The sequence below is a fragment of the Lepisma saccharinum genome, chromosome 7 (assembly GCF_977018435.1).
Source record: "Lepisma saccharinum chromosome 7, izLepSacc3.1, whole genome shotgun sequence".
NCBI classification, from domain to species: Eukaryota; Metazoa; Arthropoda; class Insecta; order Zygentoma; family Lepismatidae; genus Lepisma; species Lepisma saccharinum.
In genome coordinates, this window is record NC_139235.1 from 51,394,979 (window position 1) to 51,417,376 (window position 22,398).

Sequence of the window (22,398 nt, forward strand, 5' to 3'; positions counted from 1 at the left end):
GACTGATTATTTACTAGCATGGAGAAGGTAGGGCAAATTATAATTTCATCGGCTTGATGCTCAAAGCAATTGCATTTTATGCAACAGGTTTTCATATTAATTAGTGAACTTACTTAAGCTGTACGCTTTACTTCTCAGGAGTAGTTTTTATTTACATATTATTTGTATTTGATTTTTCTGTATACAATATTACATTTTAATTATTTAATTGAAGGGGTCAATGTTAACACCAGAGGAATAGTGCTCTATTAGATTCCCTGAAGGTCTTTAGTTTGTAGTTATTAAGACCTGTTTTTGTGGTATGGATAGATTGACATAATCAATATGATTTCACTTGATCTTTGGTTTTATCAGAAGACCGCGTCAAATATATGTATAATGAATGCTCTTTTATACATATTGCACCGTGCGATGAAGGCATGTTTAGGGGGATGTAGGGGCACCGCCCAAACAAGTTATTTATTTTAGACCATTTTGGAAGTGAAAGGATCAGCAAAACTCTACGGCCGCCTTTACTTCTCACAGTTGTCACCACAGGTACACATTTGTTTGAGGTTAGGTGAACTCCTGTACCGCTTTATGCATGGATATAGCTGAAAATTGTCCAACCTTAGAAAATAGGATAGAGGAACAAGTAAATGGATGTTCTTCGAGGTGTTTTTAGATATTTTTATCTTTCGCTTTGTGTCTGTTCACAATGATGAGGATAAACAGATAGAAGAAGAAGAAATTATGAGCTCAATTTTGTAGCCACTTAGGTCGCAATTCAACAGGGGATTATACAACGTGTAGATTCACACCCGAACGCATTGTTAGTTTGCGCAATGTAGTCATGGGTTACTAGGAAGAAAAGAGGTTAATATTTGCCTGCCAAGTAGATGAAAAATGGCGGAGCTGACTCGCCCGGGCGACTCGTAGCCTTTTACGCTGTATATTTTAAGGTACCTTCACGGGAAATCACCTATAGGGTAGTACCTTCACGGTTAACCCCCGAAAACACCTATAGGGTAGTACCTTCACGGTTAACCCAGTACCTTCACGGGAAAACACCTATAGAGCACTACCTTCACGGTAATTTTGGGCGAATCGTAGCCTTTTACGCTGTATATTTTAAGGTACCTTCACGGGAAAGCACCTATAGAGCAGTACCTTCAAGGTTAACCCAGTACCTTCACGGGAAAACACCTATAGAGCAGTACCTTCACGGTTAACCCAGTACCTTCACGGGAAAGCGCCTATAGAGCAGTACCTTCACGGTTAACCCAGTACCTTCACGGGAAAGCGCCTATAGGGTAGTAGCGAATCGTAGCCTTTTACGCTGTATATTTTAAGGTACCTTCACGGGAAAGCACCTATCGAGCAGTACCTTCACGGTTAACCCAGTACCTTCACGGGAAAGCGCCTATACAGCACTACCTTCACGGTTAACACAGTACCTTCACGGGAAAGCACCTATAGAGCAGTACCTTCACGGTTAACACAGTACCTTCACGGCAAAGCGCCTATAGAGCAGTACCTTCACGGTTAACACAGTACTTTCACGGTGAAAGCGCCTATAGGGTAGTAGCGAACCGTAGCCTTTTACGCTGTATATTTTAAGGTACCTTCACGGGAAAGCACCTATAGGGTAGTAGCGAACCGTAGCCTTTTACGCTGTATATTTTAAAGTACCTTCACGGAAAAGCACCTATAGAGCAGTACCTTCACGGTTAACACAGTACCTTCACGGGAAAGCGCCTATAGAGCAGTACCTTCACGGTTAACCCAGTACCTTCAAGGGAAAGCCTCTATAGGGTAGTAGAGTTTTGGTTTGAGTTGGTGTTTTAAGTCCACTTTATGCACAGTAAGGCTAATCGGGACTGGGCCTACAGTTTAAAGTGGGATCCGAACCACTTGTGCCTCCACCGGGTATCGAACCCGGGACTCCTTGATTACAAGGCAATGACGCTACCACTGCGCCATGGGGGAGGCCCTATAGGGTAGTAGAGAACCGTAACCTTTTACGCTGTATATTTTAAGGTACCTTCACGGCAAAGCACCTATAGAGCAGTACCTTCACGGTTAACCCAGTACCTTCACGGGAAAGCGCCTATAGAGCAGTACCTTCACGGCAAAGCGCCTATAGAGCAGTACCATCACGGCAAAGCACCTATAGGGTAGTACCTTGACGGTTAACACAGTACCTTCACGGCAAAGCACCTATAGAGCAGTACCTTCACGGTTAACCCAGTACCTTCACGGGAAAGCACCTATAGAGCAGTACCTTCACGGGAAAGCACCTATAGGGTAGTAGCTTCACGGTTAACCCAGTACCTTCACGGGAAAGCACCTATAGAGCAGTACCTTCACGGTTATTTTCCAAACAGCTCAAAATAATAACCCCCTTTCACGTTTTTTTCCAAACCTAACGCAGGTAACTGTCAGCGTTGCCAACTCTGCGTAGCCGTTTACGCTGTATATTCACGGTGCCTCACTGTCTGCCATAAAAATTTCACCACAATATTTTACGAGTTAAACTAACCTAGTGAGTTGACAACATGTTGTTTACGCTGTATATTTTAAGGTCGTTCACGGTGCCTCACTGTCAGCGTTGACAACTCTGCCATAAATATTTCACCAGAATATTTTACGAGTTAAACTAACCTAGTGAGTTGGCAACATTTATTCTATCATGCACGAACTAACCTAACCTCTTCCAATGGTGAATGGCTCTGATTGGTCAGAAAGCCCCTCCCGAACATTTCATGGCCGATCAATTTTGTGCGCGTGAGCCTCGAAGTCTTTTGTGCATTTCATATTTTTATGCTGTACAACACAAAAGTGAAAATAAAATTTCAATATTTGTTTCTAGCGCGAGAAGCAATACAAATTCCAGCATTTCCTCTACCGATGAGCCTCTTTTCGCCGTTCGGGCGGTTCTTGGTTAATTACGCAAGGGCGTTGGCTTCGAAAGAAAATCTTTACCAGTAAAAATATCTGTATAGGAGTCGTCGCTAATGTTATTTACGCGATTCTTTCCCTCTAATTGCGTGAGCAAGACGGAACGATGTATGTAGCCTAGACGGATCGATATCGTTTCCTACCACGATCGCCTCGACTTTTCGCAGTGCTTAGCGAGGTGACCGGAGTGAGTATATTAACAGCATTCCTGCCGTGAATTGCTAGTGACATTTTTCTAGTGTCAGAGTTCTATATGAGCTTGTGGTGCACGGTGTGTTCAATTGCATGAAAACTTTTGCAAGAAGGAGAAAAAACAGCTTTACTTCAACAGAGGTAAGTACAGCAATTATGTTTTTACTTGCTTTATTAAAGGGATTTTATTAAAGTATTTGGTCAGGTCTTTTTTGTTACTTTGTTCAGTTAAATCAGTAATTTTGACCACTTGAATAGTTTCCACCCCTGCTATCACCAAAACCAAAACAATCGCACATAGGAAATTCCAACCCAACCTGAGTCGCTGGCTAAGGGCTAGCACTACAGACAATCAGTTCAGTGGTCAACCTTGCCTCGGGGACAGACAATATCAAAACAAAAGCAGTCGGAGGGTGTTGGTTGAATGTTCTGCGAGGAAGGAATTTACAGTACCGGAAGTTTGGGGAGGGGAGCTTGAACGAGGGTCGGCACGTGTTTCGTATTTTGTGTGTGAAAGTTTTATTTTAGCGTATACTATTTTTCGCTATTTGTAAGTAAAATACAGAGTGATGAACTTATATTGTAGGAAAGGAATCAAATGGTAACATTGTACACAGAGAATACCATAACACTTCCTTGCAGTAGTTTGCAAACATTCAACTACAGCTTTTATTTTTTTTTAGCTAAATTAAATTGAAAAATAAAACAACCTTTCTCATCTTGTCTATTCTAATGCATAAGATACAGCCAAAGTACATCTACGTTTCGTGTGTTGCACTAAGTACAGGTAAATTGTAGAAGAACTGCAGCGACGGAGGAAAATTCAAATCAAACAGGGAACTATATTCAGTCGCGGAATAAGCCACATTCATGCGTTGGACCCGCTCGCGAAACTATCGTCGGTGGTTGCTAGTAATTCGGAAGTTTCACCACCAGATGTCTCAGACGTAAGGGTGGCAAAGTCGTTTCCTTGATCCATGGCGTTAACCCGAGTTAACTTGGAATTTACTTTTACATTGCATATTATTAACTCGAATTGTCTCGTGATCACACAATATCAGTGTATTTTTGTGCTAATCAGGAAAGTCTCGTTTGAGCTTTAATAAGTTTACATAACAAAATTTTACTTGCTTCTACTGGACGTCATGTGAGAAAAGGAACACGATGACGATGGGATTTTGTGCTGGAGAGAGCGTGGGGTTCTCTACATACAGTTTATCACCGACTTGAATGTCTATGATTTGTGAAGTATCCTCTGCATATGAAGTCTCTCCACTTTCGGGGTGTGTGAAATCAACCAGCTCTACATTGCGGACTTTAGGTTCGTCCCCTATATTCGTCACAGTCATAGTCGGATAGTGAAGGGCTCGCAGTAGCGACCAGTAAGTTATCTTGACAAACTGAAGTTTTCCCCTGAGGTAAAATTGATGGTATGCTTTGACAGGAGTGAGCATGTAGAGTTTGCTTCGTGGATTGAAAGGGAACGGAAATTCTCGATTTGGGATGCTGAATATCTCTAGGACGATTGTCGATTTTAAGTTGTCGAGGCTAACGTTCAGGCTGCCGACGTTGGCTCGCAGTTCCTCCTGCACGTCGTCCAGTTTGTTCTGTATGGGCTCCAGGTGTTCGCTGAAGAGGTTGACGATGCTGTCGTAAGAAGGTTTGATTTTGATTTCCACGCGAAGTTGCTTGAAGTGTTCGTTCAGTTCGCGAAGCTTGTCGGCAAAATCAGCCAAAGCAGACTCTTGACCGGTCTCCACGTCGTCAATTCAAAGTTTCACGTTTGCGATGATCTGCTGCAAGCTTTCGACGAGCCTCAGTTTGGAGTTTTGTGTCGCGAGGTCGTGAACCTGATTTCTGATTTCTGCGAACAGAGTGTGCAGCTCGTTGACGTTCTGGTTGGTGGGCATCGTGGCGATAGTGTCTCGAATTTGCACGATTTCAATCTGAATGTTTTTCACGTCCTCGGATTTGTCCTCTTCACGGCTTTCAGTTCCTGCGATGTTGGTAAGTTGACGACTGTATTCTGCAGCGCGGTCAAAGCTTTTCTCACGGCGTCCAGCTCACTGGCGTCGGCTACCGTACCCAGCGCATCCCGGAGTCGCGTCATGTCGTCCTGTGTGGGGGTTGATTGCTGCAGTGTTTCCAACTTGCTCTGTATGTCGTCGATCAGGTGATGGAAGTGTGAAAGTTCGGTTTCGGTGTTAAGGCTTTCCAGCTTGGCAATTTACTGTTGAACGGTGGTCAGGGTTTCCGTTATGCCTGGCAATTTCAATTCCAAAGCTTCCTGCACGGTCGATAGATCAGTTCTCATGGTCGACAAAGTGTCCTCGATGTGGCTTACGGTGCCTTGGATATTACCGAAATCCTCGTACGTCTCGAGTTGCAGTTTGATGTTGGCCACAGACTTTCCTATAATTTTCAGTTCCTCGGACGAAGGAAAGTTGGCAATGGCTTCTTCGACGGTTTGAAGTTTCTCCCTGATGTTTTTCACCGAGTTTTCAAGTTCTGCAAAGGATATCAGAGACGGGATCTCATCCCGAAAACTACCGAGTTCGTTTCGTAGATCGGCCACTGTTCGATTGATCAGAAGTATGTCTTCGGGTGCAGGGTTGGTTTCAAGTTGGATCTTAATGTTAGAAATAACATTTTGAAGTTCGCTCAAGCTAGCTTGGATGTTTGTTTCCTGTTCCTCAAACTTAGTTTTTAGTTGAATAATGTCTCTGGATTTTTGTAGGTTAGATAATTCCTCTCGCAGGTTGTTCACTGTTTCCTGAATGCTGCTCAAACTTTCCAAGGATGCTAAATCAGCATACTTGGCGAACAGTGATTTGAATTCCGCTTCGATCTTCAGGATCGGATCCACTAATGTTTTCTGCAGACTTGTGATCTCATCTTGTAGGCTCGAGGACAGAGTGTTCTGGAGATTCAGCAGGTCGCTGCGAAGTTTCTTTACTCGTTGGTCGAGTTTCAGAATTTCAGTGTTGTCGGGTGGCTCGGTATCCGTGCCGCCTCTGGAGTGGCCGAAGATATTGTTCGGCATCTTGATGCCTCTTACTGTTTACTTACAGATTCGAATCAAAACAATGGCCCAATATGTATATAATAGCCTATTGCATATCCCTGAAAGTTGGCTTTCTCTGTTGCAGAAAAATGTCGCAGTCACAAGACACATCCACTGCGTCGTCAGTTCCGAGAGAACCCCAAGTTCACTGCCCCTTCTGTAATATCCCACAAACCAAGTCCCATCTAAGTCGGCATAAACAAAGATGTATTGTACGGCCTGGTTCGTCGAAAGAACTCACCAGCATCACCAAACCTTCCCCAACATCCAGGAAAGTGATAACAACAAAAAATTTGATCGTCAATCAGAAGAGTGGGGTAAAGCGAAAGCAGTCTTCAAACCAGTTGAGCCATGGAAAGAGAACGAAGATCACAGAATCGGCTGAAGCACGCGACCCAGAATGTATTAAGCCGAAGAGAACGGCCTTCAGGAATATGTTGGCAAATTACAGCCTCAGCAGCGAGAATAGGGGTTTGCCCTGCAGTGCCGAAATTTTCCTGAAGGAGAAGAAAGCAGAAGTGGTTAAGATTTTGGTTTCCACTCTCGACAAGCCTTCAAATTCGACATGGTTTTGGATTCGTTGTTCCAGAAGCATTTGTCGGAACAAACTCACATGTTCTCCAGTAGAACAAAGCAACAACTTCTGCTGGAAAGTGAGAGGGAGGTGATAAGCGAACTTTACGACAAGCTAGTGAATGAGATCGTCCGGAAGCAGGAAGAGTTTCAAGGCAAAGGCTCGGGTTGGAGTGTTTGCAACACTACACATATCATCAACATCAACATAAGCAAATACAAGCCTCTTTCGGGATCGACTTACGTGAAGCTCCCGCAGGTGATCGAAAACAAGAAAGCCGTTCTTAACATTGAAAACAACGACAACCAGTGTTTCAAATGGTGCCTCCTGGCCCATTTGCATCATAAAACAAAAAACTCTACGCGCGTTGGAAGTTACAGCCAGTACGAGAATGAATTGGATGAATATTTCGAAGACGTTACATTTCCTGTGCAGCTGACAAAAATTGAAAAATTCGAAAAAGCCTATCAACAAAAAAAACAAGATTCCAATCGGTGTAAATGTGTACGGATATACAATCAGCAACAAAAAAGTAGATATTTTTCCGCTTCGGATCAGCAAAATTGTAGGTGATGAGGTGAATGTAGTGCACATGCTGTTGATAAAAAATATGAAACAGCACCATTATTGCCTCATCCGCGATCTTTCAAAGCTGGTCAGAAGCGAGATAACTAAACATGAACATCAAATCGAAATGTGATATCGATGTATGGTATTTTTCAGCAACCTAGGTTCAAGAACCGCCAAGGAGAGACTGCAGGATCACCTCAGAGAATGCCTGCAGCATCAACCATCCAGGTGCGTGTTCCCTGGTGGTTCTCATTTCTTCAGAAAGTACAAGTCCCAGCTGGAGGTCCCCGTTGTCATCGTTGCGGACTTTGAGGCATTCTTGAAGCCCATGGCGATCTGCGACTCCGATCCGGCGAAATCATCAACTACTGCCTATCACGAGCACATACCTTGCAGTTTCGCATACTACGTGCACTGGATGGCAGGAGCGGACGAAGATAGCAAGGAACCGATTCTTTACCGGGGACCCGAGGCTGGAATTCCTAGTCAAGGAAGTGGAGGAATGGGGTGATGTTTTGTTCAGGACTAAACCCATGAATGATCTTAGCGAAGACGAAGAATTGAGGTTTGTTTGTGCAACACATTATCCAAATTGCGGGTCCAAATTTGATGATTGTGTGATAAAAGTGACACACCACAATCACGTAACGGGTCAGTACATCAGTCCGTTATGCTATAGATGCAATTTGAAGCTTCAAACTGCCAAGTTTGTGCCGGTATTTTTCCACGGCCTCAGCAATTATGATCTTCACCATTTCGTCAAAGAGCTGGGCTATGACAAAAAATCCATCCGTGTGATTTCCGAGACCGACGAGAAATACATTACTATCAGCAAGTGGGTGAATATTCCACCGGGCTATCATGGTAAGATGATCCCCTGCGACAATGAGTGCACGTTGTGCGCTGCTGGCAAGAAGCCAAAATACAGAAGAATTGAACTTAGATTCATCGATTCTTACCGCTTTCTCCAGGCTAGCCTCGAAAAATGCGTCGCCATGTTGGACATGCCGGAAGTTACCAGAGATCATTTTCCAGATGTGTCCTTGGACGCTATTCGAAGGAAAGGAGTGTACCCATATGAGTACGTCGACGGGCCCGAAATGTTCGACGAGACAGGTCTTCCGTCGAAAGACGCTTTTAATTCAACCTTGAAGGACTCCGTGTGTTCCGACGAAGACTATGCGCACGCCAAACGTATGTGGAACGAGTTTCGATGCTGCTCGCTGGGTGATTTCCACGATCGATACTTGAAGCTGGACGTGCTTCTCCTATTCGATGTGCTCCAAGCGATTCGCCAAACCGCTATTCGTGATTACAAAGTCGACCCTGCGCACTTCGTGAGTCTTCCGGGATTCACCTGGAATGCCATGTTGTATTCCAGTAGCATTCGATTGCAACTTTTCGCGGAAGATCAATGCGACATGCAGCTTTTCATTGAGAAATGTATCAGGGGCGGCATCGTGCAATGTTGTTTAAGACATGCGAAAGCAAACAACAAGTACATGGGAGACGAGTACGATCCCAATCAGGAGTCCAGCTACATAATATACTTGGACGCCAACAACCTGTATGGTTATGCGATGACGCAGAAGCTGCCACAGTCTAATTTCGAGTGGTCGGACATCACCGAAGAAGGACTGAAACATCTGCTTCAAGAGGATAATTTTGAAGGATCGACAGGATACTTCGCGGAGGTAGACTTGGAGTATCCTTCAGAATTGCACCAGCTCCATTCGGATTTTCCTCTGGCGCCTGAGCTTAAATGTCCTCCTCGCTCCAATCAACCAAAACTGCTTCTGACGTTGGAGAGGAAGGATCATTACGTAGTGCACTGCAAACTGCTGAAATTCTATCTCCAGCAGGGCCTTGTTTTAACTAAAGTGCACAGAGTTTTGAAATTCACGCAGGGCAAATGGCTGGAACCATACATCAACATGAACACCCAGAAGCGGCAGGTGGCGACATCTGACCTGGATAAGGATATGTATAAACTGATGAACAACGCCATCTACGGAAAAACAATGGAGAATGTAAGGAAATACAAGGACGTCAAGATAGTTTCGGACAAAAAGAAATGCAGGAAGTGGGTTGCCAACCTACGCTTCAAGAGCAGGAAAATTTTCAACGAGAACCTGACGTTGCTTCATCTTGACAAATCCTGCATTACGTTCAACATACCGACGTACGTGGGGGCTGTAATTCTCGAACTGTCGAAACTGCAAATGTACGAGTTCCACTACAACATCATGAAGTCACGATACAAAAATCAAATCCAGATCGCTTACATGGATACGGACAGTTTCGTTTATGTGATGAAGGAAGATCCGTACAGGGGCATGACAACCGAATTGAAGGAACATTTCGACACTTCGGGCTATCCACAGCCGAACCCCTACAATATTTTGCCAAGAAACAAGAAAGTTCCAGGATTGATGAAGGACGAAATGAACGGTGAGATCATCAGAGAGTTCGTGGGACTCAGGGCTAAATCGTATTGTATCAGAACGACCGTCGCCACTATCAAGAAGTGTAAGGGAGTTCGCAAAAGTACTGTTCAGGGGAAGTTAAACGTCGAGGATTACATCGAATGCCTGAAGAAGAAACTCCCCATCCTGCGGGAAGAGAGGAGGTTCCAGAGCATAGACCATGATGTGATGACCGTGAAACTGAACAAAGTGGCGTTGGATGCAGAGGACGACAAGAGAAAAGTTTTGAACTGCGGTATTCACACCGTTCCATGGGGCTATTCACCAATCGGAGAAAAGTCCAAATCATGCAATATCTGTAATTAGGCTAATCCTGTAACGAATCCGCTTCGCACGCTTCTGTATTAAATTGTACGCATACACACAAAATACTTTTTCATTCACTTCATTTCCGGCATCCATCTATTTTTTTGCTGAAATAAACGGCAGTCTCATATCACCAAAACCTTTTCTCTCCATTTATTGTTCTTTCCTACACTATCCCAATGTTGGTCTTGGGGTGGCACAGAGAGAAAAGAAGGCAGCAGCTGAAGCAGAATGCAGTTCACGGATAGCAGTAAGTAAATACACAGACATAATAAAATAGGAGTTCTTCGCAATGTGTCTGAAAGGAGTGGCTTATCAAATCCCTTACTCGGAACTCAAAAAGGTTTCGGGCATCGATTCTATACTCATGAAGAAGCAACGCGAGAAGAAAAACAAATGTTTAAAGAAGGGGCACGGGATGCAGCTCCTTCTCAGCAGGCCACAGCTAAGCAAGTTGGAAAAGTCTAGGTCAAGAAAGCAGGGAGGTTTCATTTTCAGCATTCCCGCGATCCTCGCTGCTCTCGGAGCAGTGGGAAGTCTCGCAGGTGGCAGTGTCGCGATGGCGAAAACCGTGATCGATGCCAAGAAGAATACAAAAGAGCTCGAAGAGCAAAAAAGACACAACCTCGCCGTGGAAAGCAAGATGAACGCTACTGGTTCCGGATTGAAGAGAAGAAGAACAAAGAAACAAATCACCGCAGCAGCGTTGAAGAAATTCAACCTAAAAAAAAGTGCCCCTTTCAAACGAAGATATTGAGTCTCTAGCTGAATTGTTCAACGTTATAAACTTCAGAGGTGTATTCATGTCCGATACATTGCCTGCTAACGGACCCCGAAGTGGCGGCGAAAGCGGAGTGGTCAACTTGGATAATTCTCTCAACCCGGGAACCCACTGGGTATGTTATTGGATTGCCGAGGACGGAAACGCTTTCGTTTTTGATTCTTTCGGTGGCGTTCCACTTCTCGCGCTTGCGAACTACCTGAAATCGACGTCCGAAATATTTTACAACGACGAAAGGATGCAGGGCTTCGACGAAGTGGTCTGCGGTCATCTCTGCGTCGTAATGCTGGTCATTCTTTCGCAACTAACCGGCAGCGGGGACTCGACCTCGTTGGAAATGTTTCAGAGAGCAACGGATTTGATAAAACAATAGCGATAAAAGAAAAATGCTAGTCCTGCATGTATCCAGCGAGACTTCAATCCTCAAACTGAAACTGCATTACGATGTAATCAGGAGCACTCTGCAACAAGAGTCGTTGGGCCTCGTGGCTTTCTACAGCATGTACTTGATTCGCAACGTCACCGAATACAACAACACCCTCCACGTAGGAAGCAAGAAGATCACCGTTTCGCCTGGACAATATAACCTGACTACGCTGCAAGCCCAATTGCCTTCGAACGTCATCCTGTCCGAGAGTTCGGTCACTCATCGCGTGGAGATTACGTCCGCCACAGAAGAAATAAACCTCGCATCCATCGGAGAGCTCTTGGGTTTCCGTAACGACAGCAGGTTGGCGCCGGGGATCAAGCACGTCGGGTCCTCTATTCCCAAATTCCTGTCCATAGAAACTTTGAACGTACATTGCAACCTGGCTCAGGGCATGGATGTATCGACGGACGCAAATCGGGACCAAACACACAAGGAAACCGGTATAATTGCGACGTTCAAGCACAATTCGGAATTCCTGGAGCCGATTCTTTACGAACCAGCCAAACCGATCTTTTTTCCCATCCAGCACGACAAGTTCAGTGAAGTAGAACTAACTATAACGAACGAGAAAGGCGAATTGGTGGATTTCGCCGGAGCCACGAGCACGGCCGTACTGGCTATCTTGTAAATTAAATAGACGGTTAATCGAAAGCGCACGATGGATCACGTAGAAAGTTACGAACTGCAGTCCTTCCCTCCCAACAGAAGGACGTTTGGCAACCTCAACGAACCGAACAAGAACATCGAATTTGATGTGGACGTTGGTGACGGGTTTGTGCATCCTCATCGCGCTGACCTCTACATCAGATTCGAAATTGTCACCAGGGACGAAAATGCAGCTTACCCCGCAGGAGCCAACATCAGGCTGATAGACAATTTCGTCCCTCACCTCTTCTCACAGGTGGAAGTGAGAAAGCATGGCACAGTCATCGACAGGATGGATAACTCCGGACTAACTTCGACCATCGTGGCGACCATGACGCTCTCGAAGGCAACATTTGGCTACCTGGGACTGCGGGGGCGAGTAAAGATTGTTGCAGTCAATAAATGATTGTTCCGCCGGTGAAAGAGGTGGCCGCCACCAGTTTGTACTTCAGTTATGAGTTATCGTCATTTTTTTCCTTTTGCTCAGTGCTGCTGAGGGCCTTCATCATTTGGAATTCCAGTGCAAATTACTTGGTTAGGAGAATGAAGTTTCCCGCAGACGGGGAAGGGGCATTTTGCCACATTTTACAACTATGCCAGAGTGCCAACAATTTTCGAGTCATTCTTGTTTGAGACAGTAGTGTGTGCGAATGCGTAGAATCGGAATTATATGAAGAAATTAAATATCTAGGGAACGAAGGATATTTCGTAAATTTGAATCGGGATTCCGAAAGGCTAGAAGAAAAGGAAAAAAGATATATGTTTTAAAAAGTCAGAAGGGTGTCTTCAAAAAACTGTTACTACCTTTAATAACGTTTCAAACTTCGCCACGACTGATAAATTAAAATAATGGCGATGCACTTTAAACCATGGTTGATTTGATTCATTTGTTTTTTTTTAAATTTTACTTCGCGTTTTGTGCCTCTTGGCTAATTTACGAAGATGGGGATGAGGGATAAAATGATGAAATTGATGCATGGACATTTACAAACAACCATGCCCGAGCGGGATTCGGACGCGGGACCCTTGGCGTCGCAGCGCGATGTGCTATTCATTTTCTTTTTTTAAAAAAAGGAATGCCCCTAATCGGCAGTATCCCCCGTCATTCACACATTTTTCACAATCTTTTACGCATGTCAAGTTTCACTGTATTCACATTGGTTCTCATTATTAGGACAAACACAAACATCCAAACCTGAGCGGGATTCGAACTCGGGACCCCTAGCATTGCAGCGCGATGAGATAACCACTTTTTTTTTTTGAAGGAATATCCCTAAGCGGTAGTTTTCGCTGTTTTTCACTTTTATTCACTGTGTTTCATTTCTCATTTTAGCTCAATTTTCATTTCTTATTATCTGGACGGACACAAATACCCATGCCTTACCCGGGACTCGAACCCGGAACCCCTGGTGTTGCAGCGCGCTCTGCTAACCACTCGGCCACAGGTTCCGACAACCACTCGGCCACTGGGTCCGGCACTTGAAACCATGGGGTTTAGTGTTAGCGATATGGTCGAAGTCTTACTTTAAATTAATTGATTGATTTGGTGTTTTAAGTCCATTTTATGCACTGTAAGGCTAATCGGGACAGGACCTACAGTTTAAAGTGGGATCCGAACCACTATGTGCCTCCACCGGGTATCGAACCCCGAACACCTTGATTACAAGGCGACGTTACCACTGCGCCATCGGGGAGGCCTCTTTCAAGTAAATCTGAAGACTTTATTGGTATGGTTGTTATTCTGATTTAATGATACACGATATAGAAAACACACACACTGTACTCGTTATTTCAACAAGCGAAAATGATATATTTTTTGAGAACTGAATTTGAAAATTCAGGCGCCAGTTGAAAATGTCTACATTTTACATTCCCAATTTCGCCTTCAAATAAACACTCAAAGAATCTGTTAACAATTGCATAGGAAAGGCAACCTTACTTTCGAGTAAAAGATTCCGAAGAACTTTGCGGTGGCGGAAACGCAGGCATCACCCATCCCATCTCTTCACCCCACCCCTAACAGCGGTGCTTGGAAGGGAACCAGCGAAAAAGCCCTTGCCATTGGTAACAGCCTTGCTGGGATACAAGAGATCTGACCAATAAGGACGTTTGAAACCCACGTGACTGTCACCGAAAGAGCTCTCCCTCCAATTTGTGCTAGAAACAGCAAAAGAAGACGGCCGCGCCATCTACTGGCCACCGATGGAAATGCAATTTCAAAGCGCAGCGAGGTTTAAATGTGGGGTAATCCTCTAGCAAACGGCAATAACTTAAGTTGATCCACTGTATACTGTTTGGCACCAGGAATCATTGATTTTATACTGCACCATAATTCATAACTGACTAAATTACACTGGCTTCCACTTTCGATGACACACTGTAGGGTAATACCGCAAACTTTTCCTGTGATCAGAGGTTGATCAGTAATAGGAATAGGTATGCCAGTATCATTTAAAGTCCAAGTAGGTTCATCATCGTACCAATCTTACTGGAAAAATATTGAAAGTGGATAACAATGATCAACTTCAGATAAAAGGGAATTACTTAATACAGCATACTGAGTGCTTATATTATCATTACGATATGATTTAGACGGACCCTCCTTTATGTTAGTGCGAGCAAACTGGTCCACGTTCACCCGCGACGTTCGTTTAATGTTGCTTCAGGGGAAGAAGAAATGAACTGTGTACAAGAAGTTTCTCTTGGATCGAAAAATGGAGCATTTTCATTCAATGGAGTATTCGCCACTGCAGTTATATTGCAACTGTTTCCCGTTGACAACTGAGACGACGAATATCGGCAATTGGCACATACACTGCATGGTTGGAATGAATGGAAATTATCGTTAGAGAACTGAGAGTAAGGATGCAGTGTAAATTGCTGTTGTTCTTGCTCGTTTCTGGCATTGAAACTGTTCCCCATAAATCTACCATTATTGTTGAAGTATCGTGAGCTTTGTGCACTTCTATTTTGCCGGAAATTTTGAGTTCCTGCACCATTACGTCTGTAACGATTATATGGTCTGTTAGTTAGGTTAGGTTTCCCAAAATTATTATTTCTATTAAATATCATCGTCTTCTGGCTGGAGTTTGATTGTTGGTTTTCAGCAACAAATGGAACATCTGTACGTTTAATCTTAATTCTTTTATTTTCATCGCTAGAAGAAACAAAATGAACACTATCATTAGGTCTTGAACGTTGATTTCCATTAGGTTCATCATCGTTCACAAACGATGAACTTTTAGCAACACTTTGAACTCTCAGTTTTGCCCTTGCACTATTATTGTCAGTAAAACTTCTACAATTATTCCCATCATGTTGGAAATTTTTTTCACGTATATTATCATGAACATTAAACCTCTTGTTCGATCTTGAATTCACTAAATCCAACCTCTTTAGTAACGCAATTACATCATCCATTTTAAGTAATCTAGCAGCTAATATTGTTTGTGCAATAGATGTGGGCAACTGATTGATTAAAATATCAATAACTTCTGTATCATTCGGACGATCAACTAAATTATGCTGAATGTGTACGTATAGCAAAAACTTCCATACTATTCGTCGATTTAGGATCATATTTACAGCTTCTAAGTTCAGATAATTGAGCCTGGGTTAATGAATAAGACGTGTAGTGATTCAGAAATTCGTCAACAAATTGTTTGTACGATGTGAACAAATCGACATGAGTATTATACCAACCTTCTGCAGGTCCTTGGAAACAATTAGTAATACATTCAAGCCTTTGCATGTCAGGAACTTGCAGTAAGTCTAAGTAGGACGTTAAAGTTTTAATAAACTTAAGTCGGCTTGATTTTTCACGATCTCCACAATATTTAGGAAGAACAGTAAGTTCATTCAATCTTACCAACCGTCGAGGTTCTTGAGTAAGCGAACGCACACAATTGTCAGGATAACTGGGGGTTTGATGACTTTTGGTTTACTTGCCTTTTTCTTTCCTGCCCAGAACCATCAGAATAAAGAACGGGTTGATTGACATAACTTGTTAGTATTACTAGCTCTCATGCAATTATTTCTAGAACGTTTGTCTTTGTGAAGCAATGCGATTGTGTTCGTCATCAGAAACATCACACGCTGAAGAATCAGATGATTTAGAAGAGGTTAGGTTCCATGCAGGAATACCGGGTTGACAGTTACCATTCACATGAGAACTGTAAACTTGTACAGGATTACTTGATTCAACATTAGTCGAAATATTATATGTTAACTTAGTAATATTTCCCTCACAGGCTTCCACGCGCTTCGTTATTTCGTCCTTGCTCAAAACGACTTCAAGTCTTTGAACTTGCCGAGACAAACCTGAAACATAGTTCTGGCATTCTGTAATCTGATCATTCAATCCAGCAAGTTTATCAGAATTATCTGTACAAGTAGTGTTGACTTCCTCGATTTTCTCTGTTAGTCCTTGCACTTCTCTTTCCATTTCCTGATGTAATGAACGTGCTGCTAATTTGCAGGACTCGGCAACTTCAGCTAATTCCTTCCGTAACGATGTACTCAATTCGAGGAAGTTAAGGTTGAGTAGTTGCTGTGAATTTTGAATTTCCTGTTGAGATTCCCTGATTTTTGTAAACTCAAGTTGTTGAGAATCTTGAGTTTCCCTAATTTTTGTAAACTCATTTTGTTGAGACTCTTGAGTTTCCCTGATTTTTGTAAACTTAAGCTGTTGAGACTCTTGAGTTTCCCTCACTTTTGTAAACTCAAGCTGTTGGGACTCTTTGAGTTTGCCTCATAGAATCTTGAGTTTCGCTAATTTATGTAAATTCCACCTGTTGTGACTCGCTGATTTTCCTTAAGTAATCAAGTAGATCAAACATTTGAAAAGGGACATTACTTTGCCCCGTTGACGTCTCGGCCAACACAGAAGGACGAATGTTAATTTCTTGAACATTTTCCCGACTTCGTTTCCATTGCACGAAAGCTTCAATACTGAACGGATCATAAGATGGATCACAATCTTTACAGAAATAATTTTCATTTAACTGATATAACTCCCAATGCTTATCGGACAAACCCAAACATTGTAAATGATACCAATGACCACAACTTTCATAAGCTACCAACCTTTCCTTATCGGGATCTTTGCAACACTTCACCATATTCATGGCACCATTCTTATTTTGTGATTCATCAGGTACATCACCACAATTGATAGATCTAGCTGTAAGACTTGTTTTGGATCTCAGATTATAAGGATTACTTGATGCGTACATAATAGAATTTTTTGTAAAAACTAGATTCAGGAGAACAATGGTATAAGTTAACACTTATGCAAAACACATCACTCAAGATCATGCTGATAACGTTCCACAATACTGGCTACCAATTATACTGTGACATTCACTAGTCAATCATTTGCACGATTACATTTCATTCATAAATATTCCGAATTATAAGGTGAAGGTACAACTTCTATGGGTCTAAGTATTATTAATATAACTGACTAATATGCAGTTCACTATTATCTATTTTCAATTCCATTATATCTATTGCTACATCATGACTATTGATTCTCTTTGCTATAGCAACGTTAGAATTCAAAATATTACCTCATTTATACAGCGTATAGCGCAATAAATAACATAAAACATAATTAACGTTGTACAAAGTAGTTATTATACATTTTTAACTGTTGTTTGAAAGTGACTTGTATAATATGAAATTAATAATTTCAATAAACATGTAATTAATTATATTATGCGGATCCACAGGACCGTCACAACATTCGGGATGGGAAAAAGTTGCAATTTCCCAACAAACTCGTGAAATTTTCGGGACGGGAAATATTCAAAATTTCCCGAAGCTCTAGAAATCTCAAATTCTACACGTCATTTTCACTTTAAGTGATTCTTTCCGCATTTCTGGTACAAAAAGGAACAATTTTCGATAAGTTCCAGATATTTACAATGAAGAAAACGTCGAGAATTAATGACTTTTAAAAATAACAATTCGGTATTTCCCGACTGCTCGGGACCCCGATAAGTTGGGATCGGGACGTGAATTTTTTTCCCGATCCCGGTCCCGACTTTTCGGGATGTTCCACACCCCTACCATTTTCTAATATTCGAAACATATCCTATTTACGAGGGGGTGCTGAAAAGTTCGTAGCCCAACCCAGAAGGAGTGCACGTGGAATGATGAAATTTTATAGTTATTCTACATACTCTCCCCGAAGCTCAATACACTTCCTTGCACGGTGCTCCATTTTTTGCAGACCAGTGAAAAACAATTCTGAAGGCTGTTCCACACAACACTGTTCCGTAGCACTAATCACCTCCTTATCAGATCCAAAATGGCGTCCTTTCAAGTGTTGTTTGCGTTTGGGGAATAGGAAATAGTCTGACGGAGTTAGATCTGGGGAATAAGGGGGATGATCTAGACATTGAAACCCTAGATCATGCAATCTCAGTTGTGTTTGCAGTGCTCGATGGACAGGGGCATTGTCCTGCAGGAACAGAATTCCTTTTTTCATTTTTCCGCGGCGTTGCACTTTCAATTTGTCTTTCAATTTTGTGAGTAATGCAGAGTAATACTCTGCATAAAATGTCTGACCCTTGCGCAGGTAGTCTAAGAGTACGACTCCATCCTTATCCCAGAAGAATGTTGCAAACACTTTCCCAGCCGACTTCTGCCTCATGAACTTCTTGGGGCGAGGGGAACCTGAGTGCCGCCACTCCATTGACTGTTGTTTCGTTTCAGGATCGTAGTGGTACAACCATGTTTCATCCATGGTTAATATCCGTGACAGAAATTGGTCGGCATTGCGTTCAAAATGGGCAATAACTACCCTTGATGTTCTCACTCTTTCATGTTTTTGATCTGCTGACAGATTTTTGGGAAGCCATTTTGCCGAGAGCTTGCGCATGTCCAAGTCATTATGAATTATGGTAGCAACGCGTTCCCGAGAATGCCCATAATCTCTGCCACACGTTTTGCTGAGATTCTGCGATTTTCAAGAATAAGGTCATGAATTTCATCCACGATTTTGGGGACATTCACTGTTTTTGGTCTTCCTGCATGTGGAGCATCATCTCTTGAAAAATCGCCATGTTTAAACTGTGCCACCCACTTTTTCACCACTGAATATGATGGAGGAGAGTCCCGAAGTGTTCCACTGATTTTCTCATGAATTTGTTTCGGCGACTTTCCATGGTGGAACAAAAATTTGATGACAGCTCTGATCTCGATGTTTGTGAAATTCGCTGGCTGGGCACACATGTTCACTTCAGGGGCCTGAAAAGCACAATAAAAATTCCGCTATTAATAGGAAAATTTGCATGTGTACATACCACGATATGTTCTTTAAAACTGTAAAGTTTCATCATTCCACGTGCAATCCTTCTGGGTTGGGCTACGAACTTTTCAGCACCCCCTCGTATGTTCATTGTTGATTGTTGGATAACAAGTTCTGGATCAGAACTAGACATGTATTAGATATCCAGAATTGTATGTATTTTGGATATCCAGTTTTGGACAAGATCTGGATATGTTTTGGATATCCAGAATTGGGTGTGTTTTGGAAATCAGTTTTGGGAGAGATCTGGCGGCGTATTGGATATTCGGAATTCGACAATGTTTCTTACAACCAGTTCTACACACGTTTAGGCTGTGTATTGGATATCAAGAATTTGTCGAGTTTCAGATGTCCAGTTCTGGATATCCTATAGATTCATATGGATATCCAGAATTTCATATCCAGAAATGGATATCTAATGGACATCCATAATATCCATGGATCTGATCTGGACATTGGGGATATCCAATGGATATCCCTGGGAGATTTGTGCTGTATGGGCCAGTGTTGCCACATGAAGGGAAATTCGGACTGAAGTTTTAGACAAAAGGGAAAAGGGAATTTCGATTAAAAATATCACAATTTCAGGGAAAATTTAAGACTTCTGACTACATTATAACAGTTTATGTCAAATTCCAGTTTCATATTCACATTTTTATTTTTTCCTGATCCTTCTTATTTCTGCTCCCTTGAATATAAGTCTGTATCTATTTATATTTCTCTTAAGTTTCTTGTACGTCACTTTTCTGTATCTTCGGATAATTATAACGATGAGAATTAATGATTGACCATGATGTAAACCTGGGACATCTGACCAGAAAGCGATGAAGCTTACATGTATTTGAAAAATTTGTGTAACATTTTTTATTCATACAATCATGGACCAACACAAATTTTACTACTACTATCACTGCTAATTATTATTATTATTATTATATCTGTTTAGGTGAAAGGAAAAAATGGTCCAAAAATGGAAATTTTGTCCCTTGGGAAGGGAAATTGTGCCCTCAGATTGTGCCAACACTGGTATGGGCATTGCCTTTTCAGCGAGGCATGCATGCGCGCCAAGCAGGTGAAAGTTGCCACGAGGCTTGCTTTGCGTCTCGTCACGAACACAATGGCAGTTTGCATGAGGGCATTGCCTTGCATGGTAGTGAAGAATAAGCGCTGCTTAATATGCTTATGTGTGTGAGTGTACCTTAAGGATGTGTAGATATGTGTGTGTGTGTGTGAATTTGTGTGCGTAAGTGCGTGTGTATGTGTGTGTGCGTGAGAGAGATAGAGAAAGAGAGTGTGGAGTGCTTGTTATAAGCATATGTGTACTCGAGGTCTTCGATTTGTGTAAATCTAGTCCAGGAATGTTCTTTTCGTATCCAAAGTATGTGCGAAAAATATCAGCATAATGTCCAGATTAGGTATAATTTTAGTCCAGAATATATCGTTATCCACAATGAAATAAAAACATCCAGAAAATCACGTGTACTCACGTCCGAAACATGTCCAAAAATCATCCATATAATGTCCAAAACACATTCAAAAATGATCCACAGTGTGTCCAAAACATGTTCAAAAATGGTACTACTTTACTATAGGGGTGACACCTATAAATCGTTTATTTCGCACTTTTTTACATTGATAACGTACTATTCTGCATTGCGGAACATTTCTATAGGTGAAATAATGAATTTCTAACGAAAATAATGTCTTTTTCTTACATTTACGATTACTTACTGTTACTCATTATTTTGATTCTGTAACACACAGTATGGCGATAGCATACTGGTTCATCGCACGTTGTGAGAGTGTTTTGTTGATTTATGCAGTGTTGCAACCTTGTTCACAGGAAAATACCAATTTTCGTGTCCGGATTTGAAATTATGCTAATACTTAGCAAACCATTGACGTTAGCCCCACAAACCATTTTCCGTAACGTTAGGTTACGTTATGTTAGGTTAGGCAAGCATAGTTAAAATAAAAATTTAAAAAATTAAAAATACTCCACACGTCATGTTATAGTGAAAACACAGCGAGTTTGAAACACTGGCTATGGGTTTACGTCATCTAACACACGGAACATTGTGCTCTCGTGCAGAAAGCAAATAGCTGCAGCAGAAACAGCGTGTCGGACTGAGATTTTCACAGAAAACAACATGCATTCGCATTAAAATGGATCAAAACTACATTCATGAACTTCCACAACGCTACAGAAAATGATTTGCGTAAGTACTTTCTCCTGTAAAAAGTAAGAAATCCGTCACCCCTATAGTAAAGTGTTACCCAAAAATGATCCACAGTTAATCCTAAACATATCCAGAATGTCCAAAACACATCCAAAAATGATCAACAGAATGTCCAAAATGTCCAATGGGCGTCCCCTGGACGGACATATGGATATCCAGGGGACATCCTATGGATGTCTACTGGAGATTCCGGGACATCCTATGGATATCCAGAATTTCGGCATGGATATCCAGAGGACGTCCATTAGACGTCTCCTGGATATGTGTGTGCTGTATGGTAAATTCGCCCTGCTTCTCTGATGCTATGTGCGGACTTGCTCAAGAGTTAGCTGGGACAGAGTATAAATTTCATTAGTTTTGAAGTAGAATATGCTTTACTGGAACAATATCGAAAACATGCACAAAGAACAAACCAGCAATCCCCAGAACACACAAATTAGTGTGACTTGTCATTTCTTTTTCATTTCTCACCGCCTTTCGTCAACTTCTGGAAAGTATAAATAAAACACACCATGTCATTTAAATGTGAATTTATTATCTTCTTAATGTCTTAACATTTGCCCCTCCCCCTAGTCATGCAAATCACTGTTCATAGCATTGGTAGTATATCAAAATCTTCAATTTGAAATCGAATTTTGGATGAAGGACAGTCCATAAATTACACATTTTATAATATAATTTATTTAATAATTGACATATATTTATTGATATTAGTGACATACATATATGCGTACACATATGTTAGTGTGTGTGTGTGTGTGTGTGAGTGTGAGCCAGCCTTTTGTCTGCCTCCCCGCCGCACCAACCTGCAGTGATTTCGCACCATAGTGAACAACACTGTAAGAGGGAAGGGGA

At 42.1% G+C, this 22,398-nt stretch overlaps 1 protein-coding gene across 1 annotated transcript; it reads left to right on the forward strand.

The window, feature by feature from the left end:
- The first annotated feature begins 7,873 nt into the window (after nucleotides 1-7,873).
- LOC145990468 (uncharacterized) lies at nucleotides 7,874-10,132 on the forward strand. The gene has a single exon (XM_083126160.1). It carries the CDS (start codon nucleotides 7,874-7,876, stop codon nucleotides 10,130-10,132), a length of 2,259 nt encoding a protein of 752 aa, XP_082982286.1.
- The last annotated feature ends 12,266 nt before the right edge of the window (nucleotides 10,133-22,398 follow it).